At 39.2% G+C, this 18,884-nt stretch overlaps 2 protein-coding genes across 2 annotated transcripts; both read left to right on the forward strand.

Moving 5' to 3' along the window:
* The first annotated feature begins 1,317 nt into the window (after positions 1–1,317).
* LOC104435941 (villin-4) lies at positions 1,318–11,541 on the forward strand. The gene is made up of 24 exons (XM_010048659.2): positions 1,318–1,607; positions 3,237–3,356; positions 3,581–3,680; positions 4,249–4,317; positions 4,399–4,635; positions 4,725–4,902; positions 4,979–5,111; positions 5,355–5,517; positions 5,605–5,752; positions 5,901–6,001; positions 6,140–6,295; positions 7,657–7,725; positions 7,824–7,892; positions 7,982–8,119; positions 8,257–8,385; positions 8,606–8,753; positions 8,887–8,897; positions 9,126–9,266; positions 9,457–9,582; positions 9,660–9,725; positions 10,108–10,435; positions 10,534–10,736; positions 10,826–11,019; positions 11,122–11,541. Exons 2-23 carry the CDS (start codon positions 3,301–3,303, stop codon positions 10,937–10,939), a joined length of 2,883 nt encoding a protein of 960 aa, XP_010046961.2. The 5' UTR covers positions 1,318–1,607; positions 3,237–3,300; the 3' UTR covers positions 10,940–11,019; positions 11,122–11,541.
* A 1,373-nt stretch (positions 11,542–12,914) lies between these two features.
* On the forward strand, positions 12,915–18,860 carry LOC104435942 (putative glucose-6-phosphate 1-epimerase). Its single transcript, XM_010048660.3, has 9 exons — positions 12,915–13,287; positions 14,494–14,568; positions 15,127–15,183; positions 15,270–15,430; positions 15,867–16,001; positions 17,193–17,295; positions 17,380–17,479; positions 17,586–17,833; positions 18,487–18,860. The coding sequence occupies exons 1-8, from the start codon at positions 13,141–13,143 to the stop codon at positions 17,798–17,800; spliced, it is 993 nt and encodes a 330-aa protein (XP_010046962.2). The 5' UTR covers positions 12,915–13,140; the 3' UTR covers positions 17,801–17,833; positions 18,487–18,860.
* Positions 18,861–18,884: the final 24 nt, after the last annotated feature.

An 18,884-nucleotide genomic window follows, 5' to 3' on the forward strand; every position in this document is an offset into this window, starting at 1 on the left:
GAGGACTAACATAGAGAGAAATCGATTGTTGTTGGGAAAGAACGAGAAAAGGAAAGGAAGAAAAAAAAAAAAAAGAAAAATTAGATGAGAATAATATCAGCATTGCTGACTTAGCAATAAGAAAAATCATTTGAAAGTTCAGTGATCGTCCTTAACTCACCAAATGCTGAGTTGGTCATCCACATAAGCAAAAAAAAAAAGCTCATAATTTGATGCCACACTCAAAGAAAGGACTATACAAAGCTAATATTAGAAAGTGTGAGGATTAAATTGAATAAACAAATATTTAGAGGCAACATTGAAAATTGAGTAGAAGTTTAGGGACTATCCAAGATATTACTCTTTTCATAAACTTATATATATAAAAAGAAGAAGAAGAAATTATATGAGAAGAAATTATATGGAGAGAGAGAGAGAGAGAGTTGAGAGTTGAGAGTTCATGGCATGCATGATTTTATGGCCGGTGACCGACTACTTTCCCACTCCCTCCCTCACAAAGCGGAAACACCTTGCCATCCTCTTCCATCCATCACAAAAAGAAGGGGAAAAAAGGCTGTCTTTCTTCCTCTCTTTTTTTTTCTTTTTTTTTTTTTGGCCCCAACCTCTTTTCCAAATTAACAATAATTTCCCCCACAACAAACGCTCGGTGCTTGAGAAAATCACGTAACGTTTTCTTTCTCAAAGCGGCAAAGACAGAGATGAACATAAAATCCAACCATACCTTTCTTTCTATCTCAGTAACCCCACAAGAATGTCTTAGCTCTCGCCATTTTCTCCCACATTTTATCTTCCCTTTTTCTTATGCCATTTTCTCCCTCAAAATTCCCAAACCACACCACTAAATCTCTCACTGAAAATACGCCAACTCGGTCACTTCTACATGGCGAAGAATTCAGTAAATCACCAAAAGGAAATGTCCGAAAAATGAACAAAGAAGGATCCCCCTTTGACTCCCCCATTGGATTATCATATGAAGCTCTCACTTTTCCACCCAAAAAAAAACGAAAGAAAAAACAAGCGAATCAAATGAGCTAGCAGTACTAATTTGTCCGCATTATACTTGGGGCTAAGTTGAACCCCCAATCCAAAAAAAAAAAAATTAACAATTTTTTTTAATTAATTGATAAAACAAGGGAGGAGGAAAAGGGGGAGGAGGGGGGTGATTTTTACAGTTCATTTGAGCTCGGCAGACTGTTGGCTTTTGTTGCCGTTAGTGATTGGCACGCCTGGCACTCATCATCATCATCATTCCCTCCAACCCCTTCCCTTCTCTCTCTCTCTCTCTCTCTCTCTCTCTAGCTTTTTCTCTCTCTAGAACGCCTCCTCTCCTTCTTCTTCAATTGCGCTATTTTGTTAAAAATCCTTTTCCCCTTTTTCTGCCCCCAGCCCATTTCTCTTCCTTCCTTCTTTAGTCCCCACCCTGCTCTGTTCCTCAAATCTCCTCTCCTTTTTCTCTCTCTATCTCTCTCTCTCTCTCCTTCGCTTCTGGACCTTTCTCCTTTCAAGGGAGGATCTTTTGGCTGCCCCTCGATTTCTTTTTCCTTAATTCGGTCGGATTAGATTGGATCGACTCCACCCTGTTCGGGGATTGTCCGTCCCGAGTCCTGGTAAGCTCGTTTCCAGCTTCGTCTGTGGGCGAATTGGGTTAAATGCGTGAACTTGACGGTCGTTGATTGTTGTCTCGGGGGCTGGATTCGGATTATTCTATTCTGTGTCTCGTTTTCGGTTTTCGCGTTTCTGGGTCATTGGTTTCTGGGTAGAACGATCGTTTTCTGTGATCTGCGTCGGTTGCTGCGTGTGTTTTTTCGCCTTTTTTTTTTAATGGTATGCCACCCTGATTTGCACGGAAAATCTGGTGGAATGTCGATGCGGATTACGAGAATAGTTGCAGCTCGGCTTGTTCTTTGATGGGTTCGACGTGGGGTGAAATCTCGGGAGCTTAGGAGAGAGATGGCAGTGGGAAAACTCTCGAAAGTTGAGGTCTTGGAGATCAATGCGCTGTTTCGAAATGCTGTACATTCGACAATGTGTCTGGATTTCGTCAATTTCTTCCGATGTAAAAGTTTCGAGCTCCCTGCTCCCCGATGAATGCTTCAGCAATCTAAGAGCATTTTCTTTTGCGGCAACCAGCTCGCGATTTTTTTTTCTTGTTACTCCATTTCCCATGCTCTGGAAATTCGTTTCGATTTGTTGTCTTTCTTGTTTTTTTTCTTTCCAATTTTTTGTGTTTTGCCTTTCGTGATGTTGAGACTAATATCCGCTCTTAAATGATGATGCTGAAGACTCAAGATCCTCTACTAATCTAGCCCCTCGGAATTATGCCTCACAAAAGCATAACTGGGAATGCAACTGATATTCATACCAATCCACTCGTATATTATGGTGTTGAAGGCTCCACATCCTCTCCTAATCGAGTCTCTGAAAATTGCGCCCCAAATTAGATAACTAATACTAAAGATACCCTTGATGAGGATGAGTACGACAAGTCAACTCGGGAATTAGGAGTTATCGAAAAGCACACGTATAGGATGTGATTTTCTTTCTACTTCTCCTTCACTGCAAATATTTGCCTTCTTCTCCAGCTGTGTTTCCCTGATACTAGGTTGCTTGTTCAACCTTTTATATATGTCACCCATCCATGAGTAGAGAGGAGATTGTTGGCACTTGACTGTACCTGAGAAGACCAAAGCAAAAAAAGTAATGATTGAATTATGTTTCTGAATTACCTGGGGAAGTTGTATTCGGAAATCTAATTCAGGTTGCAATTGAGAAGTTGAAGTCTGTGAAGTATTTCATACCCTCTTTGATATATCTAGTTGGCCCTTGTTTTCTCCACTTCAAATTAGGATAAGCATTTCTCTAGTTTGTGGAACAATAATGTGATAGCAAGGGGAAAACCGTTGAGAATCATACATATACAGGTTGGCAGTCATGGTCATGTGTTATCTACTGGTTATTTTCTATTGCAAATTCAAATGAAGAGTTCTATGTTCTGACTTCTGACATTTGCAAACGTCAATGCTAGTGAAGTGACTTAAAATTCTATTAAATTAGTCTCTATTCCCACGATTGAGTTTCCACACAGATTTTTGCTTACAGTTTCCATCAAGAAGCAACTGTTCATCTTCCTTTCTTATCTTCCTTTTGCCTCACAAAATATATACTGCTTTCAATTATGTTGTTGTCAATTTCATCTCATGTGATTTGACTCGTGCAAAAATGTAATGATGTTGCAGGCGTCTCTTCCTTAATTTAAGCAAACTGGCAGCAGACATATATTTTTAAAGCTGCAGAGAAAGCATGTCTGTTTCCATGAGAGACTTGGATCCAGCTTTCCAGGGAGCTGGACAAAAGGCGTATCCTCTTTCTGTCTGAATAATTAGTTGGTTTGCATATTACAATGCTTTGCCAAAAAAAACTACTGATATGAAGAGGAATTTTGCAATTTCTCTGGTGCATCTATTTACAGTTCAAAATGACAGTATATTGGCAAACAGTTTACCCTTCTCTACGTTCTTTGTTTCTGTTCGAATTACCATCTAACCATCATTTATGTATGATTCTCCTTAACCATTCGTAGTGGAATTGAAATATGGCGAATTGAAAATTTCCGTCCTGTTCTGGTCCCTCAATCATCTTACGGAAAATTTTTCACGGGGGATTCCTATGTGATTTTGAAGGTAAATGTTTTGGCTTCAATTATTTCATCTCTAGCATCTTTTGTACTATGTATTTGACATGAGGAATATTCTCAACTGCACTGTCATTGGTAGTGTTCCTGAGTTGATAATCCAAATGAGATGTAAAAGTGGTTTCAACACAAACACAAAGATGGCTGTTCCTTTAAGTCGCTTGGTGCAAGTTTCAAATAAGTGTGCACCCCAGTTCATATCATGATGGCCTGACTAAGTTATATGAGGAAAGGGGCTTATCTATTAGAAATTATTTCGCCAAAGACCTCGTTTTGTGTTCATCTTGAAATTGAATTACATAAAAAATGAAGACCCTACTACTAGACTTTTCACTTTCGCGGGATCCATTACTCTAAGACAAAGTTTCTATCCAAACATGAAAAGGATTCCCGTTCCTATTAAATCCAATTCCATGGTGAACTGAACGAGGCCTAATAGAAAAGAAAGCTAAGATGAATTAGATATATTCCTGAGTTTTCTATTCTATTATGTTGCGTGTCATTGGGTAAAAGAATCTATTGTCTTCGGTTTAAAGATTGCATCTCAATACCTGCAGACTACTGCATTGAAGAATGGTGCCTTGCGTCATGACATTCATTATTGGCTAGGCAAGGATACGACTCAGGTTAGTTCCTCACTGCTTTGTTCATCTATAATAGCATCGAATATGTTGAGCATTAGTAACATCGGCTTTATTTCTTTATAGGATGAATCTGGTACTGCAGCCATAAAGACAGTAGAATTAGATGCAGCCCTTGGAGGACGAGCTGTTCAGTATCGTGAAGTACAGGGTCATGAAACAGAGAGATTCTTATCATATTTTAAGCCATGTATAATCCCGCAGGAAGGTGGAGTTGCAACTGGGTTCAAACATGCTGAGGAGGAAGAACATAAGACACGCTTGTTTGTCTGCAGGGGAAAGCATGTTGTGCATGTAAAAGAGGCAAGTGATCAGATGTAGAAGTTATGAATGAAGATTGTGCTACCAAATACCTGTTTTTATTTTGCTGATTATGTCATGTTACTTTACAGGTTCCTTTTGCTCGATCTTCACTCAATCATGACGACATTTTTATTCTGGATACCAAGTCAAAGATTTTCCAATTTAATGGTTCGAATTCATCCATCCAAGAAAGAGCAAAAGCTCTTGAAGTTGTCCAATACATCAAAGATACATATCACCATGGAAAATGTGACATAGCAGCCATTGGTAAGTGAACTAATAGATTAACAATCAGGTGACCGAGAACAACAATGTACACGAGTCTTACAAATATTATGAACAGAGGATGGAAAATTGATGGCGGATTCTGAGACTGGTGAGTTTTGGGGATTTTTTGGTGGCTTTGCCCCTCTTCCAAGGAAAACGGCTTCTGAAGAGGACAAGAACGTTGGCATTTATCCTACCAAGCTACTTCGGTATGTATTCAATTCTTAGACTGCATACCTAAGGTTAAATATCTCCAATCTCTGTTAGACTGGTGTTTCTCTTGAAAACAGAATGTTAAATGTGTATTTTTATTTGTTTGTGGACATGAATTCAGCTGTCAAAAGCAAATAATATTTAAATCTACCGATGGTTGATTCCAATTCTGTTGCAGTTTGCTGTTTTTCTCTTTCTCCCCTATTGTTTTCACTAACTCCAATCATCTGTGTTACAAGTGTGGAGAAGGGCCAGAGTGAACCTATCGGGGATGAGTCTTTGACAAGGGATTTATTGGATACAAACAAATGCTATCTTCTGGACTGCGGGACGGAAGTGTTTGTGTGGATGGGGAGAAGTACCTCTCTTGATGACAGGAAGAGTGCTAGTTCTGCTGCTGAGGTAAAACAGTATAGCTACTTATTAGACATGGATTTCAACTGCTATGTGTCTCTTATCTCTTTCACTGTTGTTCAATGAATGAAACAGGAGTTAATCCATGGTCCTGATCGGCCACAATCTCAAATAATTCGTCTAATTGAGGGATTCGAGACTGTGGTATTCCGTTCCAAGTTTGATTCCTGGCCTCAGACAGAGGATGTAGCAGTGACTGAGGATGGGAGGGGCAAAGTTGCAGGTTGTTACACACTTTTGGATTTTGACACTTTTTGCAATGTCTTAATATCCAACCTTGGGTGTATTATATAAATCCTTCTTGGTTATTACTCTTGTTGCTGCCTTTTCTGCTTCTCATCCTCTGCATACCATTTCGTTTTCATTTTTAGCACTTCTGAAACGCCAAGGACTAAATGTGAAGGGTCTCATGAAAGCTTCTCCCGTTAAAGAAGAACCTCAACCATATATCGATTGTTCTGGACATTTACAGGTTCTATATGCACATCCGAGCTGAATTTATCTGCAAAATGTTCTTTGTCAGTTGTCTTTTTGTATTTCAGGGGTAGGTGAGATGGTGGTTCAGTGTTCCAGACTATAATATTATGACACATCCACATCGTTTGTGCAGGTTTGGCGTGTAAATGGTCAGGAGAAGATTCTTCTTCAATCTGCTGACCAGTCGAAATTTTATAGTGGGGATTGCTATATCTTTCAATATTCTTATCCAGGAGATGACAGGGAAGAGTATCTCATAGGAACGTGGTTTGGGAAGAAGAGCGTCGAGGTGAGATAATTCACATTATTCATTCTCGTTTTCCCAACTGCTGAGCAATTAATTACGTGTGATGTCTAATAATTGCAATACTGTTAGCACAATGCTTTTTGTGAGAATGACATGAATTTTTAAGACTTTATTGGAGAGTTTTTTTTCCAAGAAAGCATGTTTGTTGGAGGGCCTTCTACTAGGGTAGACATTACTTGAAAATAGGTCCTAAAATCAGAAAACATAAGTTTTGTAGAGGTTAATCGATAATTAGCAGGTTTTCGTGCAAAGATGCCTGGCAAAATGAACCACTGACCCTTTGGTTTAAGTAGAGCAACAGTCCAGAAATGTATGGGCATATTGATGGTTAGAATCCTTATTGATCGCTTCCTGGAAGGCACTGTTTTCTTGCAATGAGGATGCTGCTTCTTAGGAGAAGTGATTGATTTGCATTTTCTAATGTATATTGAAGAACAGATAGTAGTAGCTTGAAGTTGCTATTGATTACAAATTATCTAGGTTTCAGTCAAGTCTTCCGTTACACATTGTTGTACTACAATCCACTGTGGACAGCTCAATTTAACCTTTATGGCATTGGTAGTGTGGTCGGCAAACTCGTTTGTTGCACTAACCTGGTAAGGTTATTCTAATAAATGAGCAGGATTTGACGCTTCGCTTGCATGATACAGATAATAAGGGACACTCTGAAACCTATACCTCTCTATTTGCCAAGGAAATTGGAATTGACACAGAGAGTATCATCACATTAACATGGAATGTCATTTGGGAGCTTCGGAACAGAATGGTGTTGCTTCCAGCCACCTCTGTTCTGGTATTCTATCAATGAAAGGAAAATATTAGAGAGTGGCCCCAAGGCCCTTGTTAAGGGTTATTAATAATAGGGGCACTATTTAAACTTTTCTACTTTCTTGAAATATGTTTTTTTTTTTTTTTTCAAATTTTTAGGACATATTGGAATGTGTTTTTACTTTTATTAGCAGTCTTAACTAGTGCCCCTGGGCCACTTGTTAACAATACCCTTGTTAAAAAAACTCCCATGTAACTCATGAATTATACATTTCCTGCATTTTGTCTTTTCAATGTTCATCAAGGATCCAACCTTCTTGGATGTGCAGTAACTTAAGTTTTACCAATAGTCAGTTACTTTTATTGTTTCTAGACTAGAATTTGAGTTATATTCCTCTTCTCTAAATGCTATTATCGACAAAGAACCTCGTCAAATACGGTTGCCTGTATGCTTACATTTATGAATAAAGGGCTCCAGTTGGTGTACTACATAACACTGATGTTGAGAAAACCCATAGGTGTACAAAGTCTCTGTATTACATTGGTAACTTTGTTTTTGTCGTGAATGAAAGCAGGAAGAGAGAGCGTCTGCTCTTTCACAGGTTAGCAAGATGGTTGAGTCTTTGAAGTTTCTCCCTGTCCAGGTTGGTTCTATCATACTGCAATTGCTTTAGCTCTCGTCATCTGATGTTATAGTTTTCATCTTGTTTGGATAACTAACATCTTTGATAACACATTTTAGGCTCGCCTATATGAAGGAAATGAACCAATTCAATTCTTCTCAATCTTTCAGAGCTTCATTGTTTTCAAGGTATGTGGGCAATAATTGTAGATTATTTCTTATACAATATTTTGGTAACTGATAAAATTTTCATGCACTTCTATGGCCGTAATATTCAGGGTGGCTTGAGTGAAGGGTATAAGAGCTACATAGCAGAGAAGGAAATCCCAGATGAGACATATAAAGAGGATGGTTTGGCATTATTTAGAGTCCAGGGTTCTGGACCTGATAATATGCAAGCAATTCAAGTGGAACCAGTATGTCGTGTTTTCTGTTTTTATTATTTTGTAGAAACATGTATGTCATGTTTGCTGCACGAAACTCACAGCATGTGATGTTTTGGTTATCTGCTGATGGAATTTTCCTTTTTCACTTTATGCAATTAATGAATCAGGTTGCATCATCTTTGAACTCCTCATACTGTTACATATTGCATAGTGGCTCCTCCGTCCTTACGTGGTATGGGAACCTTACAACCTCAGAGGATCAGGAACTTGTTGAGAGGCAGCTGGATCTGATAAAGGTTTGATAATAGTGAAAATGTCTATAGTTTCAGTATTCAAGAGTATACTATGACTTACGTGATTGACAGCCTTCCTCGAAGACAAATAACCGGTCAAACTCAGTTTTCATATTCTTGAACGTCTCCACGTGCAGTTGCTTTCTGGTTTTATCTGAAGCTTGCTATTATTCTGAGAGGTGCCTTCTTATTTACTCTCTAAATGGGTCTCAATTGTATTCAGCCAAATGCACAATGTAAGACACAAAAGGAAGGTGCTGAATCTGAACACTTTTGGGAGTTATTGGGAGGAAAATCGGAATATCCCAGCCAGAAGATAGCACAAGATTCTGAGAGTGATCCTCACCTCTTTTCTTGCATCTTCTCAAAAGGTATACATAAGGTGATGTTAAATATTTGTTTAATTTCTATTCCTTTCATTCCTTTCTGTATATAGATGTTACAACTGATCTATCTTTTCTTCCATGTTTTGCCGCTGCGAAAAAAATGCTCGCTGATTTGCAGGAAATCTGAAGGTGTGTAAAATAATTTCCCTGTTGATCATAAGCATTCATTCCGACTCTTGCCTCTTTTCTGCTGTATCATAAAACTGAGGCATCTCAGAGTATTCTGATCAATTTACTAATGTCTTCCTGTGTTTTCAATTGCCACTGCTTTAAGATGCTTGCACATATTCTTACTTGTTGTGCTAGCATGTTATCGAGGTCCTTACTTGTACAGCCATTCTGATATTGTTATTGCAGGTGACAGAAATACACAATTTTAGTCAGGATGATTTGATGACCGAAGATATGTTTATCCTGGATTGTCACTCAGCAATCTTTGTCTGGGTAGGACAACAAGTTGACTCCAAGATGAAAATGCATGCTTTAACCATTGGAGAGGTATGGTTCAACTCGAGGCATAGAGGTGGCATAGTATTTTGAGTCCCATGTATTTTTACATGTTCTTCTGCTCAAGTGTTTAGGTCCATAATTGAAAGCCTTTGCTGCATGAGCAATTTTTGAGTTGTAAATTAAAAATCATTGTTTATGGTTCATAAAAGATGATGAACACCAACTTTATGATTTGCAGAAATTTCTTGAGCATGACTTTCTTCTTGAGAAACTATCTCGTGAAGCTCCAGTATATGTCATCATGGAAGGAAGTGAACCACCTTTCTTCACGCGCTTCTTCTCATGGGACTCCGCAAAATCTGCTGTAAGTAATTGTAATCATTATACATCTGAGTTTTAGCTGTCCTAGAATTCTGATTGATTTTTTTTTTCCTGGTGAAGATGCATGGGAACTCATTCCAAAGGAAGCTTACAATGGTTAAGCATGGTGGTACACCAACTAATGACGTAAGACTTACGTACTTTGAAGCTTCTAAACATGCCTGCTTGAATGATTGTTAGCTGTTTAGGATTATCATGCATATCCACTTCTTATCAGCTTGTTTATGCCTGTATGTGGATATCTTGACTCTTTAAGGAACTCCCATAATTCTTTTCAACTTTCATTCATAACAGGCAAATATATGGAGAACTGATTTCTGAAGTGACTGAATTTCCAAAAGTTGATAACAAAATGTGGTTTTTTTTTTCTTCTAATAGTCAACACACATCAAGATGCGCTTTTCTTGTTGATATGTGCTGCTTGATATGGATAATTACCAGCTCACATCTCCAGCTAGATTGTTCTCTGTTTGTGGTCAATTTGATTTAATGCATATTGCATGATCAGAAACCCAAGCGTAGAGCGCCTGTTTCCTATGGAGGAAGATCTAGTGTACCGGACAAAAATCAGAGGTCGAGAAGCATGTCTTTTAGCCCAGACCGTGTTCGCGTCAGGGGCAGGTCTCCTGCTTTCAATGCACTAGCTGCTAATTTTGAGAACCCAAATGCAAGAAATCTCTCAACTCCACCACCAGTTGTCAGGAAGATCTTTCCAAAGTCTGTCACCCCTGATTCAGTGAAACTGGCTTCCAAATCTTCAGCTATCTCCTCTATCAGTTCCACTTTTGAGAAATCACCACCAATACGAGAAGTCATCATACCCAAATCTATCAAAGGTACGTCATAACTTATAAATTAATGCTTAGGGAAATACACCAACAGCCGACTATTGTTTCTATGGAGTTTTATCTGATCATTTTGTTTTACCGGGCAGTGAGTCCTGAGACACCAAAACAGAATTCAGAGCCAAATAACAAAGAGAACTCTATGAGCAGCCGAATAGGATCCCTGACCATTCAAGAAGACGTGAAAGAGGGTGAAGCTGAAGATGAGGATGGGCTTCCAATCTACCCATATGATCGTCTTAAGACAACATCAACAGATCCTGTGGCGGAAATTGATGTTACCAAACGAGAGGTAGTAGCTTGAACTTGGATACACTACTTTATATCTTAGTACACCTGTTCAACCATGTTCTGAGATCGTCTTTGCATGAAATGTCGCAGACTTATTTGTCATCAGCGGAGTTCAGAGAGAAATTTGGGATGACAAAGGATGCTTTCTCTAAGTTGCCCAAATGGAGACAGAACAAGCTTAAAATGGCACTTCAATTGTTTTGAGTCTGGCTTGATAGCTCTATTTATTCTTTTGCTTTCTCCATTAAGGCATGGCGAGCAGAAGGAAGCTTTCCTGGATATCTGTAATAAAATCTTTCCTTGTCTCAGCTTTCTTCAATATTACTTTAAATATAAGCTTCATTGAGTGTTGTCTAACCACCGATTAATTACTTTTCATTGTGCAGTTGGTGAATTTGGAGCGGCATTAGTCAAAGGGACAGAAAGGTGCTTTTTTTTTGGATGCTTCTGCTCCCAAGGAACTATTTTTGGCAATTTATGGACAGATCAGATCTTTTTTCCTTTTTGAGTTTGTCCCGGTGTTGCGAAGAATTTATATTCTTTCCGGTTTTCTTTTTGTTTGTTGAGTTAGTTGCTTGGTATTCTTTATTCTCAGAGGCGTGTTGTGAGGTTGCAATTTTGCTAATTTCCCTTTCTCTTTCGATTTTTCCGAGAAAAATTCCATTTTGGTGCCAGATTAGGAGGTTTGCAGTACCTACTCAAAAGTGTACTCTTTAAAGTCTGAAGATGTAAGCGTGTACAGCAGTGTAAAATCAGCTTACTTGGTCAATTTGCTCTTGTAATAAAGGTGTGATTTGTGTCCTGTATGATCCTTGTCTTCGCACGCACGTATCGAATTTTTGGGGGAGTCGATCTGAGCTCCATTCTGCGCCTGCGAGGCAAGGGCAAGACTGCACTTATCGATCATCGTTCCTGAGCTAGAGAATCACCTACAGTTGCTTGTCTATGGCCCATTTTTTCCTTTCTGGAGATTTATGTGATGCTGGACAGGTATGAGATCTTCTATGAAAGGTAATCTAGAATCCTGAAGTTGAGTCTATAACATCCTTTTGTTTCAGCTTATTGAAGGTTCAGGCTCAACTTGAGGTTACATGGCCAGGATGGTTGGCATTCCTGTACTTCTGCAATCAATTCTAGTTCAAAGAGAGCAAAATGAGATTTACCCTTTTATCTCCTTTTCAGCTAATTGAGAGAGCATTCATTCCCAAAGGGCAAAAGAGGGAGGGAAAGAAAAAAAAAGGAAAGGAAGATACCAACCCATGCATGAGATGAGAATGGCATCTTGCTACTTGAAAACCTTGAAGAAAAAGTCTCGAAAGGAAGAGCCAAAAAAGTCCATTTTTCTTTTCCGTTTTGGTCAAATAGGAAGAGTGCGCATTTGCTCTCCTACTTTTAAGCTACGCCTTTTTCTTGGACGCATCCAGAAATTTGCAGACCATAAACCATTTGATTCCATAAATCAAGCAGGATGGAATTGCGGATTGAACTAAAATTCTAAACCATATCTTTGCATTTCAGCGGATAGCAAAATGCACGTCGACCCACTAACTAAAAGGGAATATAACGTTTACTCGCAACTCATCTTCACATGATGCGACACACATGAGAAGTTTTATTTCTATATATAAAATAAATCTGTCAGGCCATGTTTATTCAGGATTGAGCCCAACTCATAATTGGCGAATTCGTAGGTTCAACTCCTACTGGATGCACGCCAATGGGACACACGCTCCCATCTTCTTTCCTTCGACGCAACTAGTTATTCCTTACCTCAAGAATTGAAACTCAATCGGTTACTGGGTAGTCAAAATTGTAACATATGTCCATCGCAAGCTATTCTCAATATAATTGGATCTCGTTATATTATGCAAGAGAATCCAATTTAGCATTTTATATCTTCGCAGTGAAAATTTCAATTTTAGTCTTTCTTTTTGAATGGCGTAATAACTATTATTATTATTATTATTATTATTATTATTATTATTATTATTATTGTTTCAGCAACGGTTGGTTATTCGGATTCTGTTTTACCGGTATACATTAACTATCCAAACGGAATTCACGTGGCGCACATACATACATATATAAATATATATTTATTTTATATATATGTATTATTTATATATATATATATATATATATATATATATATGTATACACAACTAATCCAAACAGAAAAACAAACTTCCGGAATCTCTCTCCCTCTCTTCATTCCTTTTTAGTGAGAGAAAGAGAGAGACAGTTCATCTGTTGATGAACTGTGGAGCACCTGCTACAGAGAAGAGCAAGCTGCACCTAGGAGAGAGAAAGAGGGGGAAAGCACGGGATTCCCCGCACGGACTCGCGCCGGCGCCGCCATAGAAGCGCGCCGCTGAGTGATAACCACCTCCGGCGCCCCCGCGAGAATGTCCGCCGACAAGGTCGCTCCTCCTCCGCCGTCCCCGACTCCGCCGCCGCCGTCGCGGCCGCGGCCGCGGCCGGTGGAGTTCTCCAAGGGCGTCAACGGTCTCGACAAAGTCGTCCTCCGCGAGTCCCGCGGGAGCTCCGCTGAGGTAACTCCACTCTCCGCGTCCCTTCCTTCCTTCCTTCCTTCCTTCCTTCCTTCCTTCGCCGTCTCGTTCGTCTCGGTTGGAGCTTCGATTGATGCGCGTGCCGGTTCGCGCGACTGTTGATCTGGTCTGGCGAATCGGAGCCGGCTGATTTGTTGCTGACGCTGTTCTTTGGGCGGCGGGCTCGAGGAGTTGAGGTAGCTGCTCGAGCGTGTGTTTTTTGAGGATTTAGAGTCGCGTCGATTGGGGGTGAGCCGACGAGAGGGGCGCGTGCGATCCGTGATTAGGGAGGGACGCGTGAGTATCCGTATTCTAGATCATACTTCGGGTTGATTATCAGAACGCTTGGAGGACTGGGCGGTGCCGACATTTCAACCTTTGCTACCGACGCTAAAGTACTGTTAGATGGATTTCAAGAAGTTAGATCTGCTTGCATGTGAAAGCAGTATTGTGGTTATTGGTGGTGTAAATGGTAGTATCGAGAGATTTAAGAAGATAGCAATCGCCTCGTATGCCTGAGGTTAGCCGATACCATCTTTTGTGAATGTGCTTGACCAAGGCACTGTTGGACTTGAGATATCTTTTGCCTAATTTCGAGGGTTGCTTTTCGGGCCGGTCTTTTGGGATGACAAGTGCAAGCAACGATTCACCAATTTTTTTCTCTGTACCAAAGCTTTATGTCATTTTTAACAGGGATTCTTTATGCTCGTATGATATCATCCTGTAGCTGTTGCAGCTTCGGGTCAAAGAACTTTGAATATCGACAGTTTTAAGCCTCGTGGACAGGCTTCTGTCTACTTGTTCTTTCGTCCTCTCAACGAGATTATGGACTACTCTGAATATGAAGAATCACAGTAATGCGTTTTTCAGAGTAGTTGCTGGAATTAACTATAGATTTGATTATCTCATTCCAGGCTTAAAAGGGAATCCATGATCCTTTATTGAAAAGACTGATGGAAGTGTATCTCAATGAATATTTTAGTGCATGCTAATTTGCTCAAAGGTTACACCCTGACGATTTATCCTTCCACTCATGTTTGGCCAATGAGATTTCCTTTTTAGACATGATTTGATAATGCTTTCATTTATTTCTTTTCCTCTCTGTTAAGATTCCAGTATTTTGTGCGAGGGTACATAATTACTCATGATAGATGTGTTTTTCCTTTAGTAATTGTAAATTGTCCTCCTCCATTCTCCATTCTACTTCAGGTTTATCTGTATGGAGGTCAAGTGACATCTTGGAAGAATGATCATGGGGAGGAGTTGCTTTTTGTTAGTAGCAAGGTAAAGAGCGATAGGGTCAAATTTTATTTTATTTTTCATCATGCAGGAAAAAGCCATGGGACTTTCGTATAGGTTGCTGATGAGGTTCTTAAAAAGTCGTTTGGCATCTGTTTCTCTATGATGTCGGATTTATTTGACGTGGACTCTTTGTCTACGGCCATGAATGTTTCATCGTGCTCCTATTTTAATTGCTTTTGGTGGAGACAAATTTCGAATACTTAATGAGCTGATGGTTTGGCATAAAACATCAAATACTTGCATTTTACACTTCTCATACTTAACATTTGAGATCATAATAAACCTTTATCTTCTTTTATGGTGACAATTATTAGGCCCTCAGGTTAGAAAATTGGCTTTGCTCTTAGTAAGTTTGTGTGTTGACAAAAATGGATGTACCTTTACATTTGGTATCTTATTAATGATCTTTTCCAATTTTTCCAAACCTCATGTCATGTGTAGTTTGCACCATGTACCTCAAATCTTCTCCACATTTCATATTCGTTGTGTTATCTTGCATGGTCCAATTCCACTTCGACTGAAACCCTTCATTTGTTACAGTCTATATTCAAGCCTCCAAAGGCAATTCGTGGAGGGATACCGATATGCTTTCCTCAGGTGCCTGGTTTTACAGAATATCCATTCCGTTGTAACTTAAGTTTAGGCCATTTGTCTCAGTTGAAATATGTTTATGTAATCTGCAGTTCTCAAATCATGGTTCTTTAGAGCAACATGGATTTGCGAGGAACAGGGTCTGGAGTATTGACAATGACCCAGCTCCTCTTCCTACTAATTCCACTAGTAAGGCTTGTGTGGATCTGATCTTTAAGCCATCAGATGACGACCTTAAGATCTGGCCTCACAGGTAATTACAGGTCTTTACTTGTACCATAAGGATTCCAATCCGCATACAAATCATTTGCCGGAGAATATAAGACAAGATCTGGAACATCATTTCTACATATTCTTGTTGTTCCTGCTATACCTAAGAAATTAATGTGTGGAAGGAGCCTGAGTGAAGAGGTCAAGGGCGGATTCTTCTCTGTGAAATAAATGACTTTTTGCTCCCTACTAACTAGAAACTAGAAACAGGAAGGACTCGAAGGAATTTGTGTTCTAAGTTCTAAAGTCAAAAAGCATTCCATGCTCCTAGCTCCTTTGACACCATTCCGCACTACTATGGATGGATGGTTGAATTTGAACATTGGGACCTTATTGATACTTTCCTTGCGTTCTATTATTTAACTGTTATCTACGTTATCATTCCTCTGAGATTTTCCTCTTTTATCTGTCATGTTTAGTTTCGAGTTCCGTCTGAGAGTAGCCTTGGGACCTGGTGGAGATCTGATGCTGACATCTCGCATCAGGAATACTGATGCAAAACCTTTCACTTTCACCTTTGCCTACCACACCTATTTCTCTGTCTCTGATATAAGGTAATAGAAGAAATAGGTTTTACTCTACATTCCCTGTTTATTTGGCTTGGTAAATGAATCTGTTATTGTTAGAATGGCTATTGTGCATGGAGAAATTACCTTCTCCTTTCGATAGATACTTATTGTTGATCCTTTGTTTTGATGGGACTTAGTCAACAAATGTGTTATTTGTGTCTTACTGAAATTTATGTTGAACTTATACTTGTAAGTGACCCATTAGGACTATGCTACTATATTTCTAGAAGATTTATGAACAACAATATTAAGTCTGTCACTGGTCAACAGCAGGCTATGAAAATGGTCATTTAATCTTATGGTTTTGGTTGACAACAAACAGATGTTCAGTTTATACAGCTTGACCCTGCAGTGATTGAAGTTGTTAGTAGAAGGGTAAATTGACAGGATGGAACAAAATTGTGAATATTATTGATAGGACACGATAAGCCACACATGCATTTCGCATCATGAAGCACCAAGCAATGCCACGTTTTTCATCAGTTGGGGTGAAGAAAAAAGGTTTGGTGAGCAAATATGGTTTTTCAGATGAAATCAACTATATTACATTGATAGACAGACTTAGTACGACTGCATTTCCTGCCCACAAATTCTGACCATGTGATGTTTCCCTACAAAATTTGGCATTAGACAAACTTGTGGCAGGTTATATTCCCCATTATCATATGAGAAACTATTGTCCCTGCTCTGAAGTAGCTTTCAAGATCATTTTAGTATTTAGTATATCGCAAATATAATTCTTCATTGCCCTCATGCCAATTGATGGTTTGAAGGAATTAGGTGGTGGCTTTGAATCTTGATATTGAAGCAATGGATAAATTTTGAAGAGCTGCCTTACCAGTTGTTTATACCTGCAATCCTGTAGCCCCCAAAGTATATGATCATTTCTCAGTGAGATGGATACCTATAACGTGGGGTTTAAATTAATGCTTTTAATAGAATTTTCAAGTGCAGTTAGTGTTCTCCAGGCAGCCATACTTCTCATTCTTAAGTCTATTATCATTTCAATTGGTGAATTCCATGAGTCATAAGTATGTATTTACATATGTCATGAATTTAATCAGCTCGTTTGGAGATTAGTCAGCAGATTGTCATATATTCACTAGTCGAGTCAGCTCAAAATTTTTCTTCAGCAGTATTAATTGCTTTTGATAAATCTGATTTATTTGTTCTCAGTGAAGTTCGAGTAGAAGGGTTAGAGACTCTTGATTATTTGGACAACTTGCAGAATAAGGAGCGCTTTACTGAGCAAGGGGATGCAATAACATTTGAATCAGAAGTCTGTTCAAAGTTCCACATTTTTCTCTTTAGTCTGTTGTGATCTTCTAGTTGTGGTTATTTATTGCATTATTCGGTTGAACAGGTGGACAAGGTATATCTCAGCACACCTACAAAGATTGCAATTCTTGATCACGAAAAGAAGAGAACATTTGTCATACGGAAAGATGGACTACCAGATGCTGGTGAGATAAATCTGCTGGGTTATGGCTTTCATCAACAGTTGCATCACTTCACTGCTGGATCTATGTTGGTGCATGGAATGTCTTAACTATCTTCTCTTGCATACAGTGGTTTGGAATCCATGGGATAAGAAGGCAAAGGCCATGGCCGACTTTGGTGATGATGAATATAAGCATATGCTCTGCGTTGAGCCTGCTTCCATTGAAAAAACTATCACACTGAAACCAGGCGAGGAGTGGAGAGGAAGGCAGGAGCTTTCTGCTGTTCCTTCTAGTTATTGTAGTGGTCAACTGGACCCCCGGAAAGTTCTTCAGGGTTGCTAAATAACTCTTCCTTGCAATCTATACTGTGTACAGGTGATTCTTGGAAATGTCCCATTATCTTTTTCTAATCTCTTAGCAAACAAAAAATTGGTGACTTTTCAACAAATGATTCCAACAACTAAAAGCACAAAGATGCACCATCATAAGTACGCTGACTCTATGTCACTAGTGAACTACTGCAGGCGATTTTATCTCAGAGTAATTTTCTTGTGCTTTGTGAGGAAGGAATTTTCAGATGATGATGGGATTACATGTCTTGAATATTCATCAATAGCCTTGTTTTCTGGTCTTTTTTCCCCATGAGATGTCCATCTAAGAATGCACATACCAGTAAAGTGAATGTTTGATGTTTCCACTTTCAAGCTGTAAGGTCTGCCCATAGTCAGTTGTCTTAGGCAAATGTGTGTCTTCTGTCTTTTTTCCCGACCTTAGGTTTTGGAGGCTCTGCAGAACCTTGTTGCCCCTAATTTTGTCTGAACTTGAACCTCCCCGTAGATTATTGAGGCCAAGAAGTATGGATGAGGGATTACTTACTATTGATTGTTGTAGACTCCCACCTAGTTTTGATTGATCAAGTAGAGCTTCAGTGTGGGAAACTGTTTTTGCTTCTGGAGATTCAGCTTTGGGAATGTCTCTTATATTAGCTTGTCCATTAATGTATCAATCACACTTACCATGTGTTGCAGGTTATGTTGCAATTTTGGATGGATCAACCATGAATCCTGGCCATCATTTTTTTGCCCCTCCCCTTTGAGTTTTTTCTACATTGGGTTGAAGAATGGATTCATGAGTACATCGACTCCTCTAAAGATGCTGCTTTTGATGAGGAGATCCAAAATATGTCATAAAACTTTTGAGTAGTGTATGAATATAGCCAGCAAGAATTAAACTGTGGTTGTGGATGGATTGATTTGTCGTCTGAGATTTGATGCTGTATTGCATCTAGAGAATGGAAATGGTTCTGTTAGGTAGCAGATCTTACTTGAACATGTGACGGTAGTGAAAATCTCTTTAGTATGATATTTGCCTCGTCCTCTGATGTATGGCGAAGCTTGCGAAATCCTTATTCGGAGCTAATTGGGTG

Source organism: Eucalyptus grandis, chromosome 3, assembly GCF_016545825.1.
Source record: "Eucalyptus grandis isolate ANBG69807.140 chromosome 3, ASM1654582v1, whole genome shotgun sequence".
NCBI classification, from domain to species: Eukaryota; Viridiplantae; Streptophyta; class Magnoliopsida; order Myrtales; family Myrtaceae; genus Eucalyptus; species Eucalyptus grandis.

Excerpts from the sequence above, each read along its gene's own strand:
- LOC104435941 (XM_010048659.2), top strand. The coding sequence starts at position 3,301 with ATGTCTGTTTCCATGAGAGACTTGGATCCAGCTTTCCAGGGAGCTGGA. Across the intron at positions 3,357-3,580 it reads CAGGGAGCTGGACAAAAGGC|TGGAATTGAAATATGGCGAA; the intron begins GTATCCTCTTTC and ends AACCATTCGTAG. Across the intron at positions 9,583-9,659 it reads GGGACTCCGCAAAATCTGCT|ATGCATGGGAACTCATTCCA; the intron begins GTAAGTAATTGT and ends TTCCTGGTGAAG.
- LOC104435942 (XM_010048660.3), top strand. The coding sequence starts at position 13,141 with ATGTCCGCCGACAAGGTCGCTCCTCCTCCGCCGTCCCCGACTCCGCCG. Across the intron at positions 13,288-14,493 it reads CCCGCGGGAGCTCCGCTGAG|GTTTATCTGTATGGAGGTCA; the intron begins GTAACTCCACTC and ends ATTCTACTTCAG. Across the intron at positions 15,184-15,269 it reads TACCGATATGCTTTCCTCAG|TTCTCAAATCATGGTTCTTT; the intron begins GTGCCTGGTTTT and ends TGTAATCTGCAG.